The sequence below is a fragment of the Petaurus breviceps genome, unplaced genomic scaffold (genome assembly GCF_028583685.1).
Source record: "Petaurus breviceps papuanus isolate PSGF00001 unplaced genomic scaffold, PetGlider_PUasm1.0 126, whole genome shotgun sequence".
In the NCBI taxonomy this organism is placed as follows: domain Eukaryota; kingdom Metazoa; phylum Chordata; class Mammalia; order Diprotodontia; family Petauridae; genus Petaurus; species Petaurus breviceps.
This window is the reverse complement of record NW_027185655.1, coordinates 15,282,704-15,305,260: the sequence shown is the minus strand read 5'-3', so window position 1 is coordinate 15,305,260 and position 22,557 is coordinate 15,282,704. Positions and strand designations below refer to the sequence as shown.

The window sequence follows — 22,557 nt, the reverse complement described above, 5'->3', positions numbered from 1 at the left end:
AAGAATAATACTCATCTTTGCAGGGAAAATTAATGTTGTTTGTAAGACTATTGGTATTCAACCATTTTCAGTCATGTCTGACCCTTCATGACCCCATCTGGGTTTCCTTGGCAAAGATACTAGAATGGTCTGCCATTTGCTTTTTCAGATCATTTTATAAATGAGGAAACTGAGGCAAACAGGGTTAAGTGACTTGCCAAAGGCCACACAACTAGTAAGTATGAGAATAGATTGGAACTCAGGATGATAAGTCTTCCTGACTCCAGGCCTGGCACTCTATTCACTGTTTCACCTACCTGTCTCCTCTAACACTATACAATTAGTATATTTTATTCCAAGATCTTCTTTCATTTTTGAGTAGAAGCTGTTGGGCCTTGTGTGATTCTCACTTTTGATTCCTTGGTACTTGAATTGCTTTTTTTCCAGATGCCTTTGTACTATGTCTTCATTAGGATAAGATTCTTCTTTAGATTTTGGCTATGAGTTCCTAGAACTTTTTCCTTTCTGTGATTCCCTTAAGGAAGCCATTGGTAGATTCTTTCTAACTTTGCTTTGCCCTCTGGTTTCAATAAACTTTGAAGTTTTCATTTAAAATTTCTTGACATAGTGTACATTATAGTTTTCTTTTGTATGTTTTTGCATGTGTATGTCCATAAATTATAGTTTTTAGGGAGTCCAATAATTCTCAGATTGCTTCTTTGCGATGTTTTCTAGATCAGTTTAAAAAATCAGATACCTTACACTTTCTTCTACTTTTCTAATGCTTTGATTTTGTCCTTTTTTTTTTTTTTTTTTTTTTTTTGCTATCTTATCGAGTCAATGATTTTTGTTTGGTCCATTCCAGTTTTCAGGGATTCCAAAGCTTGGCTGTAGCTTATCACTTTCTCTTGTAAGAGAATTCTTACAAAAATTCTTTCCTCCAGATCTTTTATCTCATTTTTAAAATCTTTTGCTTCATTTCCTCTGGTTGTTGTAGAAAACCCATCTTTTCTTTTGAACCTCTGATTATAGTTTTTATGGGACTACTCTCCTTTTTGAGGGATCTTTAGACCTGCAACATTTTTATACTAGTTGGTATCTTTGGTTCATTCAACCTCTCCTGTGCCAACCATAGGTTGCATTCTGTGCTGTTCTTTCGGGATGGTGGTCCTTGTTTGTTTTTTCATAGGTCTCTTGAACTGACTATCCATTCCTGATTTAGGCTCTCCCTGGATTTTTGAGGTTCAGAGTGCTGGAACTTAAGGGCTCTCTATGGCATTTCAGGATGAGTTGCTAGAGACTTCAGAGCCCTGGGATATCCTGGCCCAAGCTGGACTTTCATTGGCCATAGCTGCTCCCTAGGGCTTCCAAAGTTCCTACTGTGGGTTGACAATCACCTTGGAGCTTTATTGGGGGAGCCCTCCATTCTTGCTACCTCACGATAAAAAGCCCTGCAGGCTAGACATCTGTTTCTTCTTGTAGTCGGAAGCTATGGGCTCATTTGCCTTTGATGGTGGGCCCCCTTCCTATTGCCAGTGTATTACTAAGCTGAATTCTTTTGTAGTTCTGGGGTGGAAGAAGTCACTCCCTGTGGGGGAGCTGGGTGGTTTGCCTTTGTCCAGGTAACCACCTTGGCTGGAATGTAGCTAGGCATTTCAAGCCCTTCCCAATCTGGCTCCCACCTGCTTTCCCCAAATTAATTCCTATCCTTTCTCTTTACACACTATTTTCCAGATGAACGAGCTCTTACTAGCTGCTCCCCAAACTTGGCACAACATTTTTGGCTCTGACTTTGTCCAGGCTGTTACACATGCCTGCAACACATTGTCTCCTCCCCTGCTGTCTCTCTTAGAAGCCCTAGTTCCCTTCCAGGCTCATCTCAGGGGCCAGGTCCTATAGGAAGGTTTTCCTTTTGCTTATATAACCTCCCCACCATGACAGAGCTGTCAGATCTCTCTCCTTGAAATCGCAGGCTATATTTCCATTACCCTCCCACCAAAGTGCAAGATCCTTGAAGGCCAGGATTGTTTTCATCTTTTTCTTTCCTTCTATCCCTAACCTAAGTACAGAACCTTGCATGTTATTTGAATCAACCCCATGTTTAAACAAACGAGTCATATCAGGCTTCTGATAACTCATTTATGACTATGTGGATTAATAGCAATCAATGCCAAATTTACAATTCTGCTTCCAGAGACCTTTAAAAATATGAATTGTGACAATAAACATGTTTGGTGCCTAGAGGCAAGAAAAAGGATGAGCTGATGTCAGTAATTTCTAGTTCTGAGATTCTTATTGATAAGACAGAACCAAACAAATGCTCTTCGGCAATAAATAGTAGTGAGAAGCAAATAACCAAAAAATTCCTTTTCCCTGGCTAATGCCCTGTTACAGCAGAGCTTTAGGTTTTTGATAATGGAATTTCATGCCTTTCTTACATTTTCCTGGGACCTCAAAGCTCATTTAGTAGAACCCTTAATTTTTTAGACATGAAGAAACCCAAGGCCACAGGTTGGCTCATGGTAGAACCAGGACATTGATCAATGATAAAACAACCCCATATGAACTATAGCTAATAGCTACATTTCTACTTCTTTAAAAAATGAAAAATACCATTTCACGGGCCTTACCAAAACAGATGCATCAATTTCCGGCAGTACACCAGGTGGGGGTCGGCAAAGGAGTAAAGAGACTTCTGGGGATGTTCCCCTGAGAACAGAGATGACGTCCTAAAAGTAATGGTGAATGAAAATTAAAATATGGTTCAACTTGCATTGTGTTACCATTTTGAAATGCCAGTCTTTCTTCCCTCTAATGTACTCAAAGCCCATGTGTTCCCCACTTACCTGTTGGGAAAGCCCTTTCAGAGAAGCCCCATTCACTTTCATGATGACGTCTCCAACATCAATTTTCCCACTTTCTGCTGCTGGCTGGCCGGGAAACAGCTTTTTAACCCTTACGATGCTGGCATTCATTTGCTCTGGAATGAGGTTGTCTTCACGGGAAAAACTAAAACCTAGCCCTGAGCTATTTTTTAGTAATTTTACCTCAAATGTGTTTTCTGCAAGAGAAAAGAAAGAGGCTACTTTTCATGTATTTGATACATTAAAAAAAATCGGCAAAAGTATTGCTACTTTACTAGTCTTTCTCTCCCCTTCACCCAGGTAGTGTCCATCCCTACCAAGTATGGATCCAGTACTTCTCCAGATTCTAATTCTATCCCTATGCTAAGAGAAACAAGTGAATATTTATACACTTCCAAACGTCATCTGGAAATGCAGGCTACGCAGGTCCAATAAGCAGTTAAGAAAACAAAATTCTGGAAAAGGAGAGAGAAAAGATGAGGTATATTTCAAAACAGTGTGTTTTACGCCAAGTCAACAAGCTTGTCTTCATTGACCCTTATATGTCAGACCCTTGGGTTTTTTTTGTTTGTTTGTTTGGAGGGGGTGAAGGCAAGGACATTGGGGTTAAGTGACTTGCCCAAGGTCACACAGCTAGTTAAATGTCAAGTGTCTGAGGTCAAGTTCGAATTCAGGTCTTCTTGACTTCAGGGCTGGTGCTCTATTCAATGCACCACCTAACTGTCCCAGGAAAAGGTTTGGAAAGAAAAAAAGGAAAAGAGAAAATAAGTAAAGGGAAGAAAAAGGCAGAGGATGATAGAAAAGAACATGAACCAGTTATGGAATAAAGATTAAGGAATGGAAGTTTATACTTTGGAACTTCATTCTGATAAAATTAAGTTATTAGAGTTCTATTGGTAAAATAAGTGAAACTATTGAATAATAAAACAACCAGGAAAACTACGTTCAGAGTATTCTTAAAGAGTAAGGTTAAATATTCATGTAAATAAAATATTCATTCATTTGTGGTAGCAAAAGATTAGGAAAAAAATGTGTACCCACTGTTTGGGAATAGATTGAAAAAAATATAAATGCCTCCTATAAACCTACGATGTTTATAGCAGAGAGGTGATGGACTGTGGGGAAGTCTGTTGCATATGCTATCACATACAGTTTGTGACCTTTTGTTTCACTGAACTACTTTATTAAAAAAATAGCATTTTTTTCCCAATTATATGTAAAGAAAGTTTTCAGCACTCACTTTTTATAAGATTTGAGTTCTAAGCTTTTTTCTCCCTCCCTACTCCCCAAGATGGAAAGCAATCTGATGTAGGTTATACATGTACAATCATATTAAATATTAGTCATGTTGTGAAAGAAGAATCAGAACAAAAGGGAAACAATGAAAGAAAAAACAAAACAAAAGAAGATGAAAATCTACATTTGGATTTCATAGTTCTTTCTCTGGAGGTGGACTGCATTTTCCATCATGAGTCTTTTGGAACTGTCTTAGATTATTGTATTGCTGAGAAGAGCCAACTCTATCAAAGTTGATCATTGCACAATACTGTTGTTACTGTGTACAATGTTCTCCTGGCTCTTCTCATTTTACTCAGCATCTCACTGAACTATTATTTTCTTTGTTATAAGGAGAGTTTTGGGGGCACTGAGGGAGGGATTAACTGAGAAACCAGACTGGTGTGAAAAAGTATCAATAAAACATTGAAAAAAGAATGAGCTGGGGTGGCTAGGTGGCACAGTGAATAGAGCACCGGCCCTGGAGTCAGGAAGACCTGAGTTCAAATCCAGCCTCAGGCACTTTACACAAAAACTAGCCGTGTGACCTTGGGCAAGTCACTTAACCCCAACTGCCCTCCAAAAAACAAACAAAAAAAAAGAATGAGCCAGTGGAATAGCTGGCAAAAGTTGCTGAAATAAGAAAGAGTTAGTACTTTCTTCTTCTTCTTTTTGCTTTTTTTTTTGGAGGAGGAGAGGCAGGGCCATTGGGGTTAAGTGACTTGCCCAAGGTCACACAACTTGTAAGTGTTAAGTGTCGGAGGCCACATTTGAACTCATGGAAAATCCAAGAGCTGAATGTCCAGGCTAGAGATGCAAGTGGAAGTGAAATGAACAGAATACTTATATTGAAAGTAAGGAGCTGTGGGCTCAAATCCAAGGTCTACCACTAAACAGATGATGCTATGACTCGTTCTCACTGCCCACAACTAATCACACCCCTGACTTTTTCTTCACTAAATCTCACTGAGAATCTTAAAATACATGAGTCAATGCTTTAAGTACACTAGGTATATACCTTTAATTAATAACTTCATATAATTGCCTCATTGGGGAACTGGTTGAACACTCTAATTTGTAAATTTTTTTTTTTTGCACTAAACTTATCAGTGTAGGAAATGCCCAGTGAAGAAACTCTCTTTCCCAACAGAGACTGGCTTTTTGACCTACAATATTGGAGGGCTAGGTGCCTTGGGCCACTGAAAGGTTAAATTCCTTTCAAAGTATGGGGCAAAGGAAGGCCTCCTGGTCACTCCACAGTACCCCTTTCCCATACTATAATTATGTGTGGTGAAGTAAAAATGACAAGAGATATACATATATACATATATAGCAAGATATATATGTGTGCATGTGTATATATTTATATTTATACACAACATGAACCAAAATCAATGTAAAGGGAAGAAAGAGATAATAACTCTTCTAGGCCTGACCTTCAGTAACAAAATCGTAGTCTTTGGTGTTGTTAGGTTTTTTCACGGGTTTTTCCGGGGAATCCTGTTCTAAAAGAGTTCCCTGTGGAGTCACTGGTGCATGAACTTTGGCTGTTGGAGGCTGTCCTTTTTCTAACAACAGATGGACCACCTAAGGAAAAAAAATGTAGTATGTTGGTGAATTAAAACCAAAGACAAAGAAAACATTTTTTCCAATGGCTTTTTGCGAACGATAGTTTAAAAGTCATTTGACATTACTCACTTACCATACTTGATGCTTTAAATATCTATGAATCAAATAATCTGGATCCTCTTTTAACCCTCCACTGATTAGGCTGAAATTCTCCTATGCCTTGGAAAATTGTTTCTTTGCAATGCTGTGGCCAAACATTTGGTCATTCTGTGGTCAACCTAGTAATGAGTCTGTCTAAACTGGACTTCAGACAGCAGACATGCACTATCACCAGATTCATGTTAAAATCCTTTCCAACTCAGCAAGGGCTGGAAGAGGCTGTAGGTTATGGCATAGCTTTGGAAAATCCAGGGTCATTTTCACTACATGGCATTTTAATTGAGCACCAAAAATATGGAGGCAGAAAACAAACAATAAGGAAGACTATACTGATTTTTTAAAGACTGTTGTCTCATTCTGCTTTTTATGATGACTTGCTATAAAGCCTCGAGACAAGCAATTCATTTTCTCTGTCTAGTATTTTTTATCAAAATATATCTGTGTAAAAATCTCAAATATATTGTAGATGTCACAAAAGCATAGAAATACTTAATGTTACAACAGCCCAAGCTTCCTAATTGTTGCTTTTTAAAAGACTATCTCTAAATTGCTGTCCATGCTAAATATAACTGAAAACTGAGATCGGATGTTTGTATTTTAAATTTCTTCCTGAAGTTCTTAGCTTTGGGTTAAGGTGAAAATTAGAAAGGTAGCACCCTATTCCACAGTTCAAAACCTATGGCCACCATGTTTAATCATAAGCTAGAAGAAGAAACAAATGGAAAAAATGAGAATGATTGTCTGCTAGATTTGCTGACAAATTATACAATCTCACAGAGCTTGGTGTTTCTTTACTGTATTTTACTTGTAAATTAGTAAACAGAAAATGCATCTATTACCTGCCCTGTATTTCTTAATGCTTCCACAGCCTGTTTATGCGTAGTTCCTTCCAGACTAACTCCATTAACAGACAGGACACGGTCACCTTAAAATAAGAAAGTGACTTGGTAAAAATTGAGAAAATTTGTATCTTCTATAGATGGTAGACTTTCAAAAGTATTATAGGAATTTTTTTTCCAAGAAAACCATAACCAAAAAAGAAGAAAAAACCATAGCTACAAGATCACCCTGCTAGGGGCGGCTAGATAGCACAGCAAGTAAGAGCACCAGCTCCAGTGTCGGGATGACCTCGGGATAGACTCCCGGGCTCAGACACTTAGCACCCACCCAGAAACACCTGGCCGTGTAACCTTGGGCAAGTTACTTAACCCCAATTGCTTAGGGGTGGCCAGGTGGCTCAGCGAGTAAGAGCACTGGCTCCAGTGTCAGGATGACCTGGGGATCAAATCCGGGCTCAGATACTTAGCACCACACCCAGAAATAACTGGCCGTGTGACCTTGAGCAAGTTACTTAACCCCGATTGCTTTAAACAAAAAAGATCACCCAGTTTATTGTTAGTAAAATGTCTTTAAACCAATTAACTGCATGTTTTCCATAATTAGGGCAGTAATAGAGCACTGGGTTTGAAATCAGTAAGACTCATCTTCATACATTCAAATCAGGCATTAGACACTACTAGCTATATGACCCTGGGCAAGTCACTTAACCCTGTTAGCCTTAGTTTCCTCATCTATAAAATGACATGGAGAAGGAAATGGCAAACCACTCTAGCATCCTTGCCAAGAAAATCCCAAATAGAGTCATGTAGAGTTGGACGTGACTTAAAACCAACTGAACAACAACCAAAAAACTCACATAACCAGGTTGGTGGGGAACATGGCCATAGCTGGAACCTGACATATTGTGATTGAAGCATTGGCCCAAATCATGACCATATACAGCTGAAACATAGTTATTAAGAGAGAAGTTGGAAATGTTTCCTGGGGAAAACATCCTTGACACATGGCCACTGTTGGTACAAAGTTACTGTCTCTGTGCCCTTCCATGAAAGTGAATCAGAAAAATTGGCTGCATGAAAAATTCAAAACTTAAAATCAAAATGTTCAGCAATTAGACTTTAAGCTGGAACTGAGAAGATTTCCAGAATGGCAACAAGATTGTTTCTGATTCTGCTCTTACCTTTTAACATACTTTCTCTCCTCTATATTATAGTGAGTTAAAATCTATATTGATTCTATCATTTCATTTCTTACATTATGTGATGGACAGAGAAAAAAAACAATATAACTCACCTTTGTGAATTCTACCGTCAGACTCAGCCGCTCCCTTGGGAATCACAGCTTTCACATAAATGCCACCATGTCTGACGCTGGTATTTACTCCTCCCTATGTGGAAAGAGGCATGAAAATAAGAAATGTCACAATTGCATTCAAACCTTCCTAAGATTCAAAAATCATGTATGATTTCAACCAAAGGAACAGCCTCGAATTCAGCACATACAGTGACTTCCAGCCTAATGAAAACAACAAGCCCAAATCCTCTAGTATGTTGATAATGTGGAGTTTCTAATTTGGCAAAATTCTATATTCAAACCAGCCTCCTGTCACATATTTCTGCATGGAAATTGCTTCTTTGGATGTTTATATCATGCATTAAGAATCAGATTATAGAAGAATGCAGTCAGAAACACATTCATGCAAGATTAGTTTCTGCCTATGACTATTTGAAAGTACTCTCAGGAAGAATATACTTTTTTTTTTCCATCATAAAGGGATTGAATTAAATGTAAGGTTTTATTGGTACAGGGAACTTCTCATGAAGAAATTGCACTCTTGCTAAAACTTACAGACTTAAAGAGTTGCCTTAAAGAGAAGTTAAGTCACTTACCCAGGGTCACACAGCCAATATATGGCTGGCTCCCTCTGCCATGTTGTCACTCTATTGGCACATGGTGAATGGAGTGCTGGGCCTAGAGTCAGGAAGAACTGCCTCAGAAACTTACTAGCTGTGTGACTTTGGGCAAGACCTAATAAACCTTTGCCTGCCTCAGTTTCCTCATCTGTAAAATAGGAATAATAATCACAATAACCCTCTCAGGGGTTACTTTTGTTATTATTTTGTTGTTGCTATATTCAGGTCAAACGTCCTAACTTGAAAGTAAACACTGAGTTTTTCACTTTCAGTGGGTATGGATGAGAAGTTTTCAAATACTGCAAGTGAAATTAATCTAATTAGTTCATTTTACTTTAATAAAATGTGTGGCTTTTGCTTCCACAATACAGGTAGATAATGCAATGTAAAGGAACGGGCAAGGTAAATGGACAGAGTAAGCTTAAATGTGGCTAAACATGTTATTAAGTTAGGTTTCTTCTTCTGATAAAAATGTTTTACTATTTGCTTGTCAGTATCATTTATGCAATATTTTCAAATTGTTTTAAAATTAAATTTTTTATATCTGGAGCTATATTAAATAACTAACCTATAAATGCTGAAATTACTCATATTTTATCATACTTATGGAGCTCTAAAATAATGTTATGTCAGACAGTTTAGATACAAATATCAACTACTTATTTAAAATGAAATACTTATTATAGGAAATCTCCTTTGCATTCTAAGATTGTGAACATACAATTTATAGGTTCATTTCTGCACACACAAGATTTATACAAAGAAATAGCCTGGTTTGCTTCATAGACAATCCTGAGCATGCAAAGAAACAAGCATACATGGAAACTTATGATTTGTGGCATAAGGAAAAGAATGTTTTCTGTAATTCTTTGCTTTTGCAAGAAATAGCCCAACTCCAGGAAACGGCTGTCATTAGTGATTTGGGGGCATCATTTGGCTATGCAAATCTGAATTGAAATCCCTGTAAGCCTTGGGGGGAAAAAGGAGTATTTTTCCAAATTTGTTCTTGGGGTAACGGGGAACAAAAAGGGACCACAGAAAATAGGAGGCACTCCCCCTCCTGCCCCACCCGAGGTTTCAAGTACCTCTCAGTTTTAATAGAACTGGGGAGACTCAATGAGTGGGTTGGAATAATTGGCCCCACTGTAAGTTAGCCTACTGCTAGAATTGGAAAACAAAAGAAAGCATGTGAAAACCTTTTCAAACAGTACCGTGACACTTATTCCCAAGCTGTTATCATTTTTAGACAGTTCAACTTCAAAGATATCTCCAGGCTTAGGAGGTGCTGAAGAATTTTTTTTAAAATTCATTTTGGTGGATGTAATCATTGAAGAAGGTTCCTTAATAAGAAAAAACAAACAAAAAAACAAGGGATTTTCTGTGTCAAAATGAATGATTTATTGGAGGAGTCTAGTGTTGCTATTTTTTTGAGGGGTAGGGGAGAATTAGTCAAAATAAGATGTAAAGGGATAAAGGAGATTCACAGAACATCAGCACTGGTCATACAGTCCCATCATTTAACAGATGAGGAAATGGAGGCTTGTGGTGGTTTGGCTCAAGTCGGTTCCAGCAGACAGTGAGACTGGCACCTGAATGTAGGTCATTGACCTCAAGCCAGGGCCCATTCCACTATTACCCTGCTGTTCTCAGTTTGGAAAATGTTTGCAAAATGTTTTAAACAACTTTAAAATTTATCAGGTCCTAGTTTTTTATTCGTCCTTATGTCTAAACTCTGATTGCATTCTTAGAAATGTCCAGATTTTATCTACTCCATAAAAAATACACAGGATGAAGATATTTTCACATACATTGCTTAAAAATATTCTTTTCATTTGGGCACATGCTGTTATTCCTCCAGTAAAATTTTGTGCTGTCTAACCTCCTCTGCAAATTGAATTGCCAAACAAAATCATAAGATTGAATTTTATCCTTTCTGTCTTCCCTAGTTTCCTCGTCTATTGACATAAAGCATGCAGCTCATTGCAAGCCTTTTAGGATAAGGTAGGCTCTAGGGTTAGTGCTCAAAGCCTTCTTTCAGTTAGCAAACAACATAGTAGTAGATAGTGGGTAAAGATCTAAGGGTCACAGATAGAGCTGTAAGTGTCAGCACAGGTCAGTGACAAAAACCCCCTCACTGGGCAGATGTGGAAATTGAAGATGAAGGGGGTTAAAGGACTTGTCCACAGTTGCCACAAATCAGGATTCAAATCCGAGCTCTCTGCTTCCAAGCCCCATTCCTTTCCCCCTTCCCCTCTCACACTGTGTCCCTAGTAGAAATGCACACTAATCCCCATTTTCAGACCACAGAATTAGCTAATGTAAGATACCTCTTCTAGAAGCAATTAAGTGCTCTCTGACCAAACTGGATTTAGGAGCTGAAAGGCATATTGGAGGCAGGGAGAAGGGGGAAGACTATGGTTAATAGAAAATAGGCTGGGAAACAGCTTATACCTTTTTAGTTTGATGATCCTGACTGCTTGAATAAGTGGCTTCATCCATGTCTGAATCTCCCCGGTCAGAATAATCCATCGTTTCTGAAATGCCCGTCTTTTTAGCTTTGCTTTGGTTTTGGTCATTTGAGGTCTGTTTTTTCTCTGCCGCTTTACACATAGCCAAGGAAGAAGGGCTGGAATGCTGGAATTCTGAGGCACCCAAATGGTTTACCAAGAAGCCATTTAAATGGCTCTGGGATAGACTGGCGCTCTCAGTCCTAGAATCCTGAGAACTCAGGCTTCCTTCCTTTTGGCCCACCGACAGTGCAGAAGAACAAAGTGAGATCCGCCGTTGATAATTTGTCTGATGGTGGTCCTCTAAAGAAGGTTCTAGGTCATTGTCTTTAGTGGCGGAAGGCCTGGGAACATAATTTTTCATCCTATTGGAAAGATATGTAGGTGTAGAAGGTGCTGAAAATAAAAATTGAGCAAGTGAGAATGTCATATTTATTCACAGAACAAAAATTTCATTTAATCAGGAGACAAGTAAAAAGCATTGTAAATTAAAAGTTGAATGTGTTTATTTGGTCTCTTTTTTAAATAAGAAATAGAAAAATGAGAAGAAATAAGCTAATATCAGAATTTTTTTTGAAAATTCCAGACAATCCAGAGTAAACGACCAAAGTAAACCTTATGTGGTATGTTCTAGTTTTGTCCAATGAGAATTAGTGATTATAAACATGTCCAAAATGTGAGGTCATTATTAAATAACTTAAATAATAAAGATCAAATTCTGTTTATAATTCATTATGAAAGCCAATGTCTTTAGTATATTTTGGAAATATAAGTATTTGGAAAAACACTTTTTTAAAACAAAAGATAGTCTTCTGACGTGGGAAACTTTATATTTATTTATTTTTAAAGCAATTGGGGTTAAGTAACTTGCTCAAGGTTACATGGCCGGCTACTTCTGGATGTGGTGCTAAGTATCTGAGCCCAGATTCAATCCCTAGTCATCCCAACTCTGGGGTCGGTGCTCTCACTCACTGTGCCAACTGGCTGCCCCGAAGCAATTGGGGTTAAGTAACTTGCTCAAGGTTACATGGCCAGCTGTTTCTGGGTGGGTGCTAAGTGTCTGAGCCCAGATTTGATCCCAGGTCATCCCGACTCTGGGGCCGGTGCTCTTACTCACTGTGCCGCCTGGCCACCCGGGAAACTTTATTTCAAATGATGCAGTACAAAGCAAGTAGACCCAGGAGAACAATATTAAAAAAAGATGATAAAAATATAAGGGAAAACAATGTTCAGAGGTATATGAACTCAGAGATCAGAACTCAATGACCAATCTTGACTCTAAATCCTGAAACTTACTTGTGTTCTCTTACTAGAGAGGCATCAGATTAAAGTGCAAAATGAAGCTTTTGCTGACAGATGTGGTAAAGGTAGAGATTTGTTTTGCATAACTATTTCTTTGTTATAAGGGAGAGTTCAATTAAGGGTGAGGTGTTATTGGGAAGTCATTAAAATCAACAAAACATAAAAACAACTGAAGAGAATTTTTAAAAAACTACCAGTTTTTTGGTTAAAATACGAATACTTCCATCCCACTAAGTAAACAACTATTTGAGATCTATAGATGGTTTTTGATATCTTGTTATGCAGTGACTCCAAAAAATAGTGGATATAATTGCTGTTCTCAAAGAACTTACAATTTTGTTTCAGAATCCAGTGTTAAAGTGATTGAGGGTGGGGAAGAGGTTCTTGGCACAATTATGGTTACAGAAACTCTCCTTCTATAGAGGATAACATTGGAATCCACAAAAAGGGACCCAGATTGCAGGAAAGTCACCTAACTAATGGACCTTCACAGAATTATGTCTAAAAGGTTTATGATACCTTCCCTGTGGATCAATATAACCCCAAACTCTATCACATGGTATAAAATTTAAAAACATAATACAAAATAAGTGGCAATATAATAATGTAAATTTCATATTTACATAGCAAATTATAGAGATCATTTCACTTCTCAGAAAAATGCTGTGACATGGGTAGTACAGTATTTTTTTAACCCACTCCTACCCATCCTCCATTCAAATGCCTAAGTGATCTTTCTAAAGCAGAGATCTATGTCTTCTTTCCCTTCCCCCTAGCACACTCCCACCCCCAACTCAATAAACTCCATGATCAAGTACAATATTGTTAGACACTTATAAAACGAAAGCATACCAAAATTATTGCTAGTCATAAATAATTCACAGCATACCATATTTCTTAATAAAGGGAATAAAAGGGAATTTTCTCTGTTTTTATCTTTGGATATGTATCTAATAGAGGAATCACTGGGTCAAAGAGTATGCATAGTTTAGGAAACTTTGGGTAGAGTTTCAAATTAATTTCCAGAATGGAGAGACCAATTCACAGCTCAACTGCCAGTGCATAGAGTGCTTGTGTTCTCATAGACCTTCCAACAACTGCCATTTTGTTTTCCTTGTCATTGTTTCAGACTTGTAAGGTAGAATCTCAGAGTTCTTTTAATTTGTATTTTTCTTATTATTGGTAGTTTAATTTTTCCATATGGTAGTGATAGCTTGAATTTTTCTCCCTGATAACTGACTGTTCACATCACTTGACCATTTATGTATTAGTGAATGACTATTCTTCTGTAATTGAACCAGTTTCTTATCTATCTTTGATATTAGACCTTTATGAGAGAAACTTACTACAAAACTCTCCTGATTTAACTGTTTCCCTTCAAATTTTAGTCACTGATTGTGTGTGTGTAGAAATATCTGATTTTATGTAATTGAAATGGTCTATTGCATCTCCAAATGAGTCCTTCTCCTTTATTCAGGAAAGAGTCTTGTATTTATCTTGTATCCAATTAGAGGTTACTGTAGCCTATGATATAAAATGTTGCACACCTAATTTCTGCCAGATTGTTTTTTTTTACCTTTCCTAGTAGTTTTAGTCATATAATGACTCTTTATCACAAAAGTTGGGATTCAGCAAACCTCCTTGGGTTTATCAAAACCTACACTGCTGTATTTACCTGTTTCTGTATGTTGTGTATCCAATCTGTTCCACTGATGAACTTTTATACTTTTAAGCAGTTTCAAATGATTTTGTTGATCACTCTTTTTTTTTTTCTAAAGCAATCGGGGTTAAGTAACTTGCTCAAAGTTCCACAGTCAGTTATTTCTGGGTGTGGTGCTGAGTATCTGAGCCCAGATTTGATCCCCAGGTCATCCCAACACTGGAGCCTGTGCTCTTACTCGCTGAGCCACCTGGCCGCCCCTAAGCAATTGGGGTTAAGTAACTTGCTCAAGGTTACACGGCCAGGTGTTTCTGGGTGGGTGCTAAGTGTCTGAGCCCGGGAGTCGATCCCGAGGTCATCCCGACACTGGAGCCGGTGCTCTCACTCTCTGTGCTACCTGGCCGCCCCTGATTACTCTTTTTAGTATAGTTTCAGATCTGGTTTTGCTAAATCACCTTCCTTCCCAATTTTAAAAATTATTTTCTTTTACATTCTAGACATCGTTTACATTCTTCTGGATGAAAAGCTAGCTCTATAAGTAACTCAGTCAGTCAACATATCTTTATGAAGTGCTCACAACGTGCCAGGCAATGTGCTAAGAGCAAAGGATACAAAGAAAGACCTCTTATGTGCTCTTTTGGTATTTTAATGGAAGACGACATGTAAAAATAACTATATGCTGTGTGTGCGTGCGTGTGTGTGCGTGCGTGTGTGTGTGCGCGCGCATGTGTGTGTGCGTGTGTGTGTGTGCGTGTGTGTGTGCGTGTGTGCAAAGTAGAGAAGATAATTCCACCAATAGTGTGAGAAACCAGGGAATGCCACCTGAAGGGTAGTATTGCCATTTTTGTAATATTGTCACGGCATAATCACAAAAAATTAATATATTGCCATAGTTCTTGTGAGTTCTTGGTAGAGGAACCCTCAGATATTTTATACATTCTCTAGTTATTCTGAATGGAATTTCTCTTTCTAGCTCTTCCTTATGGATTTTGTTGGTAATAAGAAAAGCTGATGATTTATGTGAGTTTATTATATATCCTGTTGTGCTCATTGTTTTAATTAAATTTTAAGTGACTCTCTAGGATTCTCTAAGCAGATCATCATACCATCTGCAAAATTTCTTAAATTCAGTATACTGACTTAATACATTGAAACTTGTAAATTTAATGAAACAACATAAAACTAATAGTAATCCATTAAATTACCTTTGGAAATCTTCTCTTTTGGCTTGGAGATAACAAGTGTCACATCCTCAGGAGCATTCTGCAAAATTTCTAATGCTGCTTTGTAGCCAACCCCTTCTAGACTCATGCTATTCACAGATATTAAACGATCTCCTGTATCAAGAAATGTATAAAGCTAACACCGGTCTGGCACTTTTAGCAACAAGAAATTTGATTCATAAATTTCATCACTGCCCCTCAGAGACAGAGTTTTGGCTAAATTCCTTTTGGCCAATACAAGCACCACAGACAATTCTATTAAAAATGCACAATTGTGCCATTGGTTATATTTCTCATTGTGGTAAAATGATCACTAAAAAGTACCTGGTTTAAGGGAGCCATCCAAATCAGCAGGTCCCCCAGGAGTCACTGAGCCGATAAAAACACCCAGATCCAGTCTTCCTGTCTTTTCTCCACCAACAATCTGAAATCCTAAGAAAAAAACATATTTTCAAAGAATCCTTTCAGTATTGTTCCTGCTTCTAATGACTAATGTTTAGCTACTTGAAACTCAGAATTCTGGTCACTCTCAGTATCACATATGAATAGCTTCTAAGTCTATTTCAGAGACTATCTCTGACAGATGGAAAATGTCAAATGGAAATATCTTCTGTATTTACTTTGGTATTCATGACATTTTCAGTAGAAAACTAGCTTTTGCCAAAGATAAGCTGGGCTTCAATGCTGTTGAGATTGTTCATGAAATTCTCCCCAGCTTTTCATTACGACATCAGCAGTGACTTACCCAAGTCATATTTGTTATCCTTTTTCAGATTTACCAAGGTGATCTCCCTTTCTGGCGAAGACACAATACTCCATCTTTTCTGTAGATCATCTATTGGAAAATCACATTTAAAAATAAAATATGCAGAATGAAGGTAAGCAGTAAGGATGCATTTGTAAATTTCTTCCAACTTAACTTTTAAAATAATTTGAGAATAGATCAATCATTCAGTTACTTATAAAGAATTCTCGTCAAAGTGTATTTGTCAGTTCTGATTAGATTTCCATGCAATTTTTTGTAGTCTTATAGTTTTTAGCAGTATACATATATAAGCACACATACCTGTCTACAGCTTTCACCTGAACTAGAATTGTTATTTTTAAAGACATTCATCTATAAATAAACTACTCATCTATAAAAGGGGAGGGTTGGAGTAGATGATCTTTGAGGTACCTTTCAGCTATATGTAAGTAAATGACCCCAAATTCATTTTTGTTTGTTCTTTTCATTTCTATGACTGTCATGATGGATATTATTTTCTTGGTTCTAATTATTGCACTTTGGATCAGTTCATGCAAGTTTTCCAATGCTTTTCTAAAGTCTTCATACTCATTCATTCTTATTGTGCAGTTACTATTCCATACCAGACATGTTCTATAACTTGCTTAGCCATCCCCAAACTGATAGATACCTGTTTTATTTTTAGTTCTTGTTACTACCAAAAATGCTTCTATCAGTATTTTGTTGCATATGGGACCTTTTTTTTTTTATTCTTTGACCTCCTGGGTGTATATGCCTAGCAATGGAATATCTAGGTCAAGAGGTGTGGACATTTTAGTCACTTTCTAAGCATAATTCCAAATCAGAAAGCAACAATTTGCATTTGTCAACTGCTTTTCATTTTCTTGATGCACTTATACACATTTCACTTTATTATAGGAAAATAGGGCAATTATTACTCCCATTTTTACAGACTTAGCACAGAGAAGATAAGTGCGCAGGGTCACAGAACTTCTTAGTATTAGAAACAAAATGGGGAATTAAATTCATTTATTTTCTACTCAAGTGCTTTCAACTAGATATTAAATGTGTTAAACTAAATATTGCAGAGAAAACTAAACCCAGGAATGTGTCTATTAATAAAGTACCACAAAGTTATCTGCTTAGAAACATAAACACACTTTAAATTCAATGGCTTCCATCCCTGCTAACGATTCTACCTTATCTCTTCTGCCCTTCGCAGCTAAACTCTAAAAGGTCATCTACACTAGGTGCCTTCAATTTCTCTCCTCTCTCCTTAACTCCGGAAGTATAATCCAACCTTATCATTCCCCCAAAACTGCTCTCTCCAGAGATTCCAATGACTTTTTTTTTTGGGGGGGGGAGGGTAATTGGGGTTAAGTGACTTGCCCAAAGTCAGCAATGATTTCTTAATTGACAAATCCAGGGGTGGGGAACCTGTGGCCTCAAGGCCAAATCCAAAGGCCTTTTCTCATTGTTCATTCTCTTTAACCTCTGTAGCCTTTTAAACTGTTGATCAACCTCTCCTTCTCTCTCCACTCTTCTCACTAGGTTTCTAAGACACTACTTTCTCTTGATTCTCCTCCTGCCTATGTGGCGACTCCTCAGTCTCCTTTGCTGGACCCTTATCCAGTTCATATCTTCTAACCTTACATGTCTCTTAGGGTTCTGTCCTGATCTCATTAGCTTTTGTAGAATCAATTACCTACCACTCCTTTAAATCTACTTAGCCTGCTCTAACCTCTCTGCTGGCCTCCAATCTTGCACCTCCAACTGCCTTTCAAACATCTCAAACTGGACATCTTAAACTCAACACGTCCAAAACAGAACTCATTATTCTTCCCCTTAAATCTCTCCCATCCCCTTTATTACTGTGGAAAGTAACATCATCCTCCCAGTACCTCAGGCTCATAACCTAGGAGTCATCCTGGTTTATTCACTATCTCTTACCTCCCATATCCAATGTGTTGCCAAGGCATATTGATTTCGCCTTTGCGACTTCTCTTTGATAAGTTTTCTGATACTGACATTACTCTAGTGTTACCTTATGCCTGAACTATTGTAACAGCCTGCTGGTGAGTCTGCCTACCTCAAGTCTCTCTTCACTCCAATGTATCCTCCATTCAAGTGATTTTCCTAAAGTGCACGTCCAACCATGTCACATCCAAACTCATTAAACTCCATTGGCTATTCGTTGCCTTCAGGATCAAACACAAAGTTTTACGTTTGACATTCCTAACCTAGTCCCCTTTTATCTTTCAAGTGTTCACAAATCTCGACCCCCAACATGATCCAGTAACACTGACCCCTTGGTGGTTCTACAAAGAAGACACTCGTATCTTGACTGTGGACATTTTCTCTTGTTGTCCTATGCCTGAAATGTTTTCTCTCCTTTATTGTGACTACTGATCTCCTTTGCTTCCTTTAAGTCTTAGCTAAAATTCCACCTTCTACATGAAGCCTTTCCCAGCTCCTCTTAATTCTAATGCCTTCCTTTTCTTAATCATTTCCTATTTATCCTGTATAAAGCCTTTTTGTATATATTTATTTGTCTCCCCCATTAGATTGTTTTTAAGTCCCTTGAGGCCTACTGCCTTTGCCTTTTTGTATCCTTAGCATTTAGCATAGTGCCTGACGTTAAATAAATGATTGTTTATTGACTAACAAATTATAATCTTATAAAAATCTTTGGATTAAAATAATGGCACACAAAAGTGCAGTTACTAGCTTTTTCCTAGTGAAGACCAAAGGATGTGTCTTTGATAATACCAACAACTTATTTGTGATCAGTAACTATGAAGAGTATAATGTTTTTACTAATTAATAGGTTAAAAAGCTATATGAAATTTCACTCTTTGTGGACTTTGAATACCCAATAACTTAATCTTAAAATAGGGCAAATAATCACATTTATTTGCAGTTTCCTCCTTTTCCTTTAGTATTTATTTTAATAGGCAGGATGGGTTAGGGTTATATTAGTCTCTAGGATAATTCACTTTAGAGGAAAAAAGGTATTTTATAATACAGATAATAGGTGAGAATATCAGTGAGTATGGTACCAAAGGAAGCAGTGTTGTTAAAAAAAACCAAGGACACTGGATTTTATGGTGAAAGGATCGGGGTTAGAATCCCAACTGGAAAAGTCTGCACAGTAATTAAGACAACAAGAAGAAAGAGCAATATTCACAAGGAATAATGTAATGATAAAAAACTTTCAAAGGTAGCCAAATAGAGGTTTATTGCAATTACTGATCTTGGGATAAGGGAAGAGATAATGAAACAGAATTCCTTGCTCTTAAGCGAGGTTTGAGTCTAGGACTGCTAAAAACTGCAGGCATTTTTGTCAGCTGGTTTGGCTTAATTTGTTTTCATTCTTACAAAAAGCATCAATAAAACTTTAAAATTTCTTGGTTCGGCCACTAGGCCTCAATTTATCTGTAAACTTAAATGATTACACTAGATTTTCCATATCTAAATCTGAGTCTATATGATAGAGGGTGGGAACTAAAAGATGACCTTTATAAGGCATTTGAATTAATGTTGGGGAATGGGCTGAATTTTGATAAATGGAGATAAGGGGGAGGGCAGCAGCAGATAAGGTCAAGCATTTTTAAGTGGGTGAGTGGATAGGATGTGACCTGAGAGTCCAGAAGACAAGTTTGAGACTGGCCTTGGATGCTTACTAGCTAGCTGTGTGACCCAAAATGGGACAAAATTCACAGGATCATTGTAAGGATAAAATGAAATAACATATATAAAACACTCTGCTAACATGATAACACTAAAGAAGTTATATTTTTGAAATGATTTAGCTAGAGCAAATAACCGGTTTAGGGGAATATTGGCAGTGAATGCTAGAATATGTTAAAGTATTACTTGTCTTTTCTACAATATACACTTAAATTCCTTAACAGCAGGGGAAATTTCATCACTATTTCCATTTCCCCATAGCCTAGCACGGTGCCTGTTGCTTAATAAATGAACTGAATTTAAAGGTAGGTTGAGGTCTGAGTATGAATAACTTTCAATTCTTCTCCCTTCCAGTAATGACTCTTTTAAAAAAAACTGAGCCCCCAAATCAGAGACATATGCAAAGGTGAGAAAGGTGATGGACTGTCCTGCATACTATTAAGCAGTCATATTCTATACATGTTCTTTACCATAGGTGGCTAGGGGGACAGGTAGAGGAAGGAGGCAAACAGTAAAGGCTAGTAGTTAAATAACCTTTCCCTAAACATATTCCATAAACTCAAGATTCATTTGGATTAAAAACTTCCTCTCTGGACAACCAAGCATTTCCTAGAGGAAATGAGTCATTTATATTTGATTATAAATCATTTAAATCAGATCGACACTTAGCTGAGACCTGCTAAATGAGTTTTGATGGTTGAGATGGAAAGAGATAAGGAGAAAAAAAAAAGAAGAGAACAGATTTATAACTATTTTACCCTCATATGACTTTTCTCTGCTGGGCTCCCCCACAATTCCTTCCTCTTTATCTTGATTGTGCAATCTATTAAAATGGGATTCTGGAACCTATCTTACTCCCAAGGCTGAAGGAGAATCTTCTTGTAGTTTCCACAATGCCTTACCAGCTGGTGGCACAGTAGACAGCACTGGGTCAGGGGTCAGGAAGACCGAGTTCAAATCCAATCTCAGACACTTAAGAGTAATGAGACCTTGGACAAGTCAATTTGTTTGCCTCAGTTTCCTACTTCCACGGGTTGTGAGGATCAAATGAAATATTTGTAAAAAGTACCTAGTACTGTGCATAACACATGGAAAGTACTATATAAATGCTTCCTTCCTTCCCTACCACAGAGCCTTGCCTATAGTAATAACGATGTGTGTGTGTGTAGCAGTTCAAAGTTTACAATGTGATTTACATGTCTTATCTCATTTGATCATTTAATATTTTCATCCCTTTTTGCTGATGAAAATATCAAAGCTAAGACAGGGTTAAGCCTTAGGGTCACATAGTTCTTGAGAATGCAAAGAGAACCCAGTTCTTTTTTCTCTGTTGCTCACTGAGGAAGAGAAATGTGTAACAGAAAAATTAAATCGGGAAGAGAATCATTAGCTAAGATGGTGGTATCTGAGAACAGGAGTTGAATTTTTAAGCTTAAAATGTGAGGGTGACAGAGTCCTGGTCAAAGATGAAAGAAATATGACAAAGGCTGTGGATTTGCTAGATGTCTTGTAAATTTAATCAAAAGGGCTTTAGATTTAAAAGGTTATGGTAGGGAGAAGTCTACTGACAGTGTCCCCCAAATTAGATACTTTAGGCACAAATAAGGAAAAAGAACAGTGGCTGAGACAGCCAGAAATTCATGATGTTGAATGTCCAAAAACTTAGGCAACAACCAAGAAATACCAGAGATCCTAACATAAGGAGGCAAGTCTAATCTCAGTTATGAGTCCGTCGGTGAGATGAAGCCCAAGGGAGGACTGTGGCTCTAGATGGATACACCTTCTTTAAATGAAGTAAGTTAGGTAAAAGGGAGTGGGGTAGCAGTATTGTCTTAAAAGTGCATCACGAGTGATCACCAGAAGCATGACAAAGTGTCTGGGTGAAGGTCAAAGGATGGAGAAATAGAAAATGACTCTGTCACTGAAGCATACCATAGACATAGAAATCTGAGAAACAGATTCCAAACTTGGCATGATATAAATAAAAGTGATGGGGGGATTCAAATTATCCAGAAATCTGTGGAGGTTTTCTCTCTGTCAAACACACACCTCCTCGACTTGCCTTAGTGATAATTTCATCCTCAATCATACAGAGAGCAGGGGTTAACTAGAGAATGGTGTTAGGTATTTTCCTAACTGGATGCTTGAACAATTGTGACTGAACTTGGAATTTTTAATCTAATATAAAGTCCCTAAAGCAGAAGAGGCAGGAAATAAGTGGACCTTGTAAGACATTTATTACTTCCCAAGCTTAAAATGAACTTTTTTTTTTAAAGTAGGCATGGAGGACAGATAGCACAAAAGAATAGAAACGTGAAATGGATTGCTATGTGAAGAAGAGGGAAGACTGGATAACGGAGTGTGGAAGAGGAAGTAATGTCCAACAAGGTTAGAGAGACAGTGGGGTCAGGGTGTGTGGGGCTTTAAAAGCTAAACAGAGGAGTTTATGTTTCATCCTGGAATTTGGTTGAATAAAGGAGTCACATATCATTCACACTTCAGCAAAACTATTTTGGTTGTAGGAAGTAAGATAGATTAGGGTTTTGAGAGATTCGAGGCAGAAAGAATAATTAGGAGCCTGTTGTAATAATTTAGATGAAAGGTGTTTAGGGCCTCAACTAAGGCAGTAGCTGTGTGAATGGAGAGAAAGGGCCAGATATGAGAGGTGGTGAAGGCATAAGTTCAAGACTGGACAATCACTGGATATGTGGGGTAAGAGAATGAGGAGTCCAGGTTGATGCTGAGATTACAAATCTGGAAGGATTGTGGTTCCTTGAGAGAAATGGAGAAGCTTAAAGGAGCTGGTGATTTCAGGGGAAAGATCATGAATT

The 22,557-nt window shown here is 37.7% G+C and overlaps 1 protein-coding gene across 14 annotated transcripts in view; it reads right to left on the bottom strand.

The window, feature by feature from the left end:
* The window catches only part of PTPN13 (protein tyrosine phosphatase non-receptor type 13), a 204,622-nt gene that overhangs the window by 39,612 nt on the left and 142,453 nt on the right, over positions 1 to 22,557 (bottom strand). For 8 of the 14 annotated variants that reach the window (XM_069093304.1, XM_069093313.1, XM_069093268.1 and 5 more), the window contains 10 exons: positions 16,037 to 16,126; positions 15,616 to 15,723; positions 15,274 to 15,405; positions 11,051 to 11,502; positions 9,796 to 9,939; positions 7,980 to 8,073; positions 6,686 to 6,771; positions 5,555 to 5,705; positions 2,826 to 3,040; positions 2,610 to 2,708 (listed from right to left, as the gene is read on the bottom strand). In XM_069093304.1, the coding sequence (XP_068949405.1) occupies positions 2,610 to 2,708; positions 2,826 to 3,040; positions 5,555 to 5,705; positions 6,686 to 6,771; positions 7,980 to 8,073; positions 9,796 to 9,939; positions 11,051 to 11,502; positions 15,274 to 15,405; positions 15,616 to 15,723; positions 16,037 to 16,126 (1,571 nt within the window). The remainder of the gene's footprint in view (positions 1 to 2,609; positions 2,709 to 2,825; positions 3,041 to 5,554; positions 5,706 to 6,685; positions 6,772 to 7,979; positions 8,074 to 9,795; positions 9,940 to 11,050; positions 11,503 to 15,273; positions 15,406 to 15,615; positions 15,724 to 16,036; positions 16,127 to 22,557) is intronic. The other 6 variants (XM_069093278.1, XM_069093280.1, XM_069093289.1 and 3 more) reach the window with 3 other exon arrangements.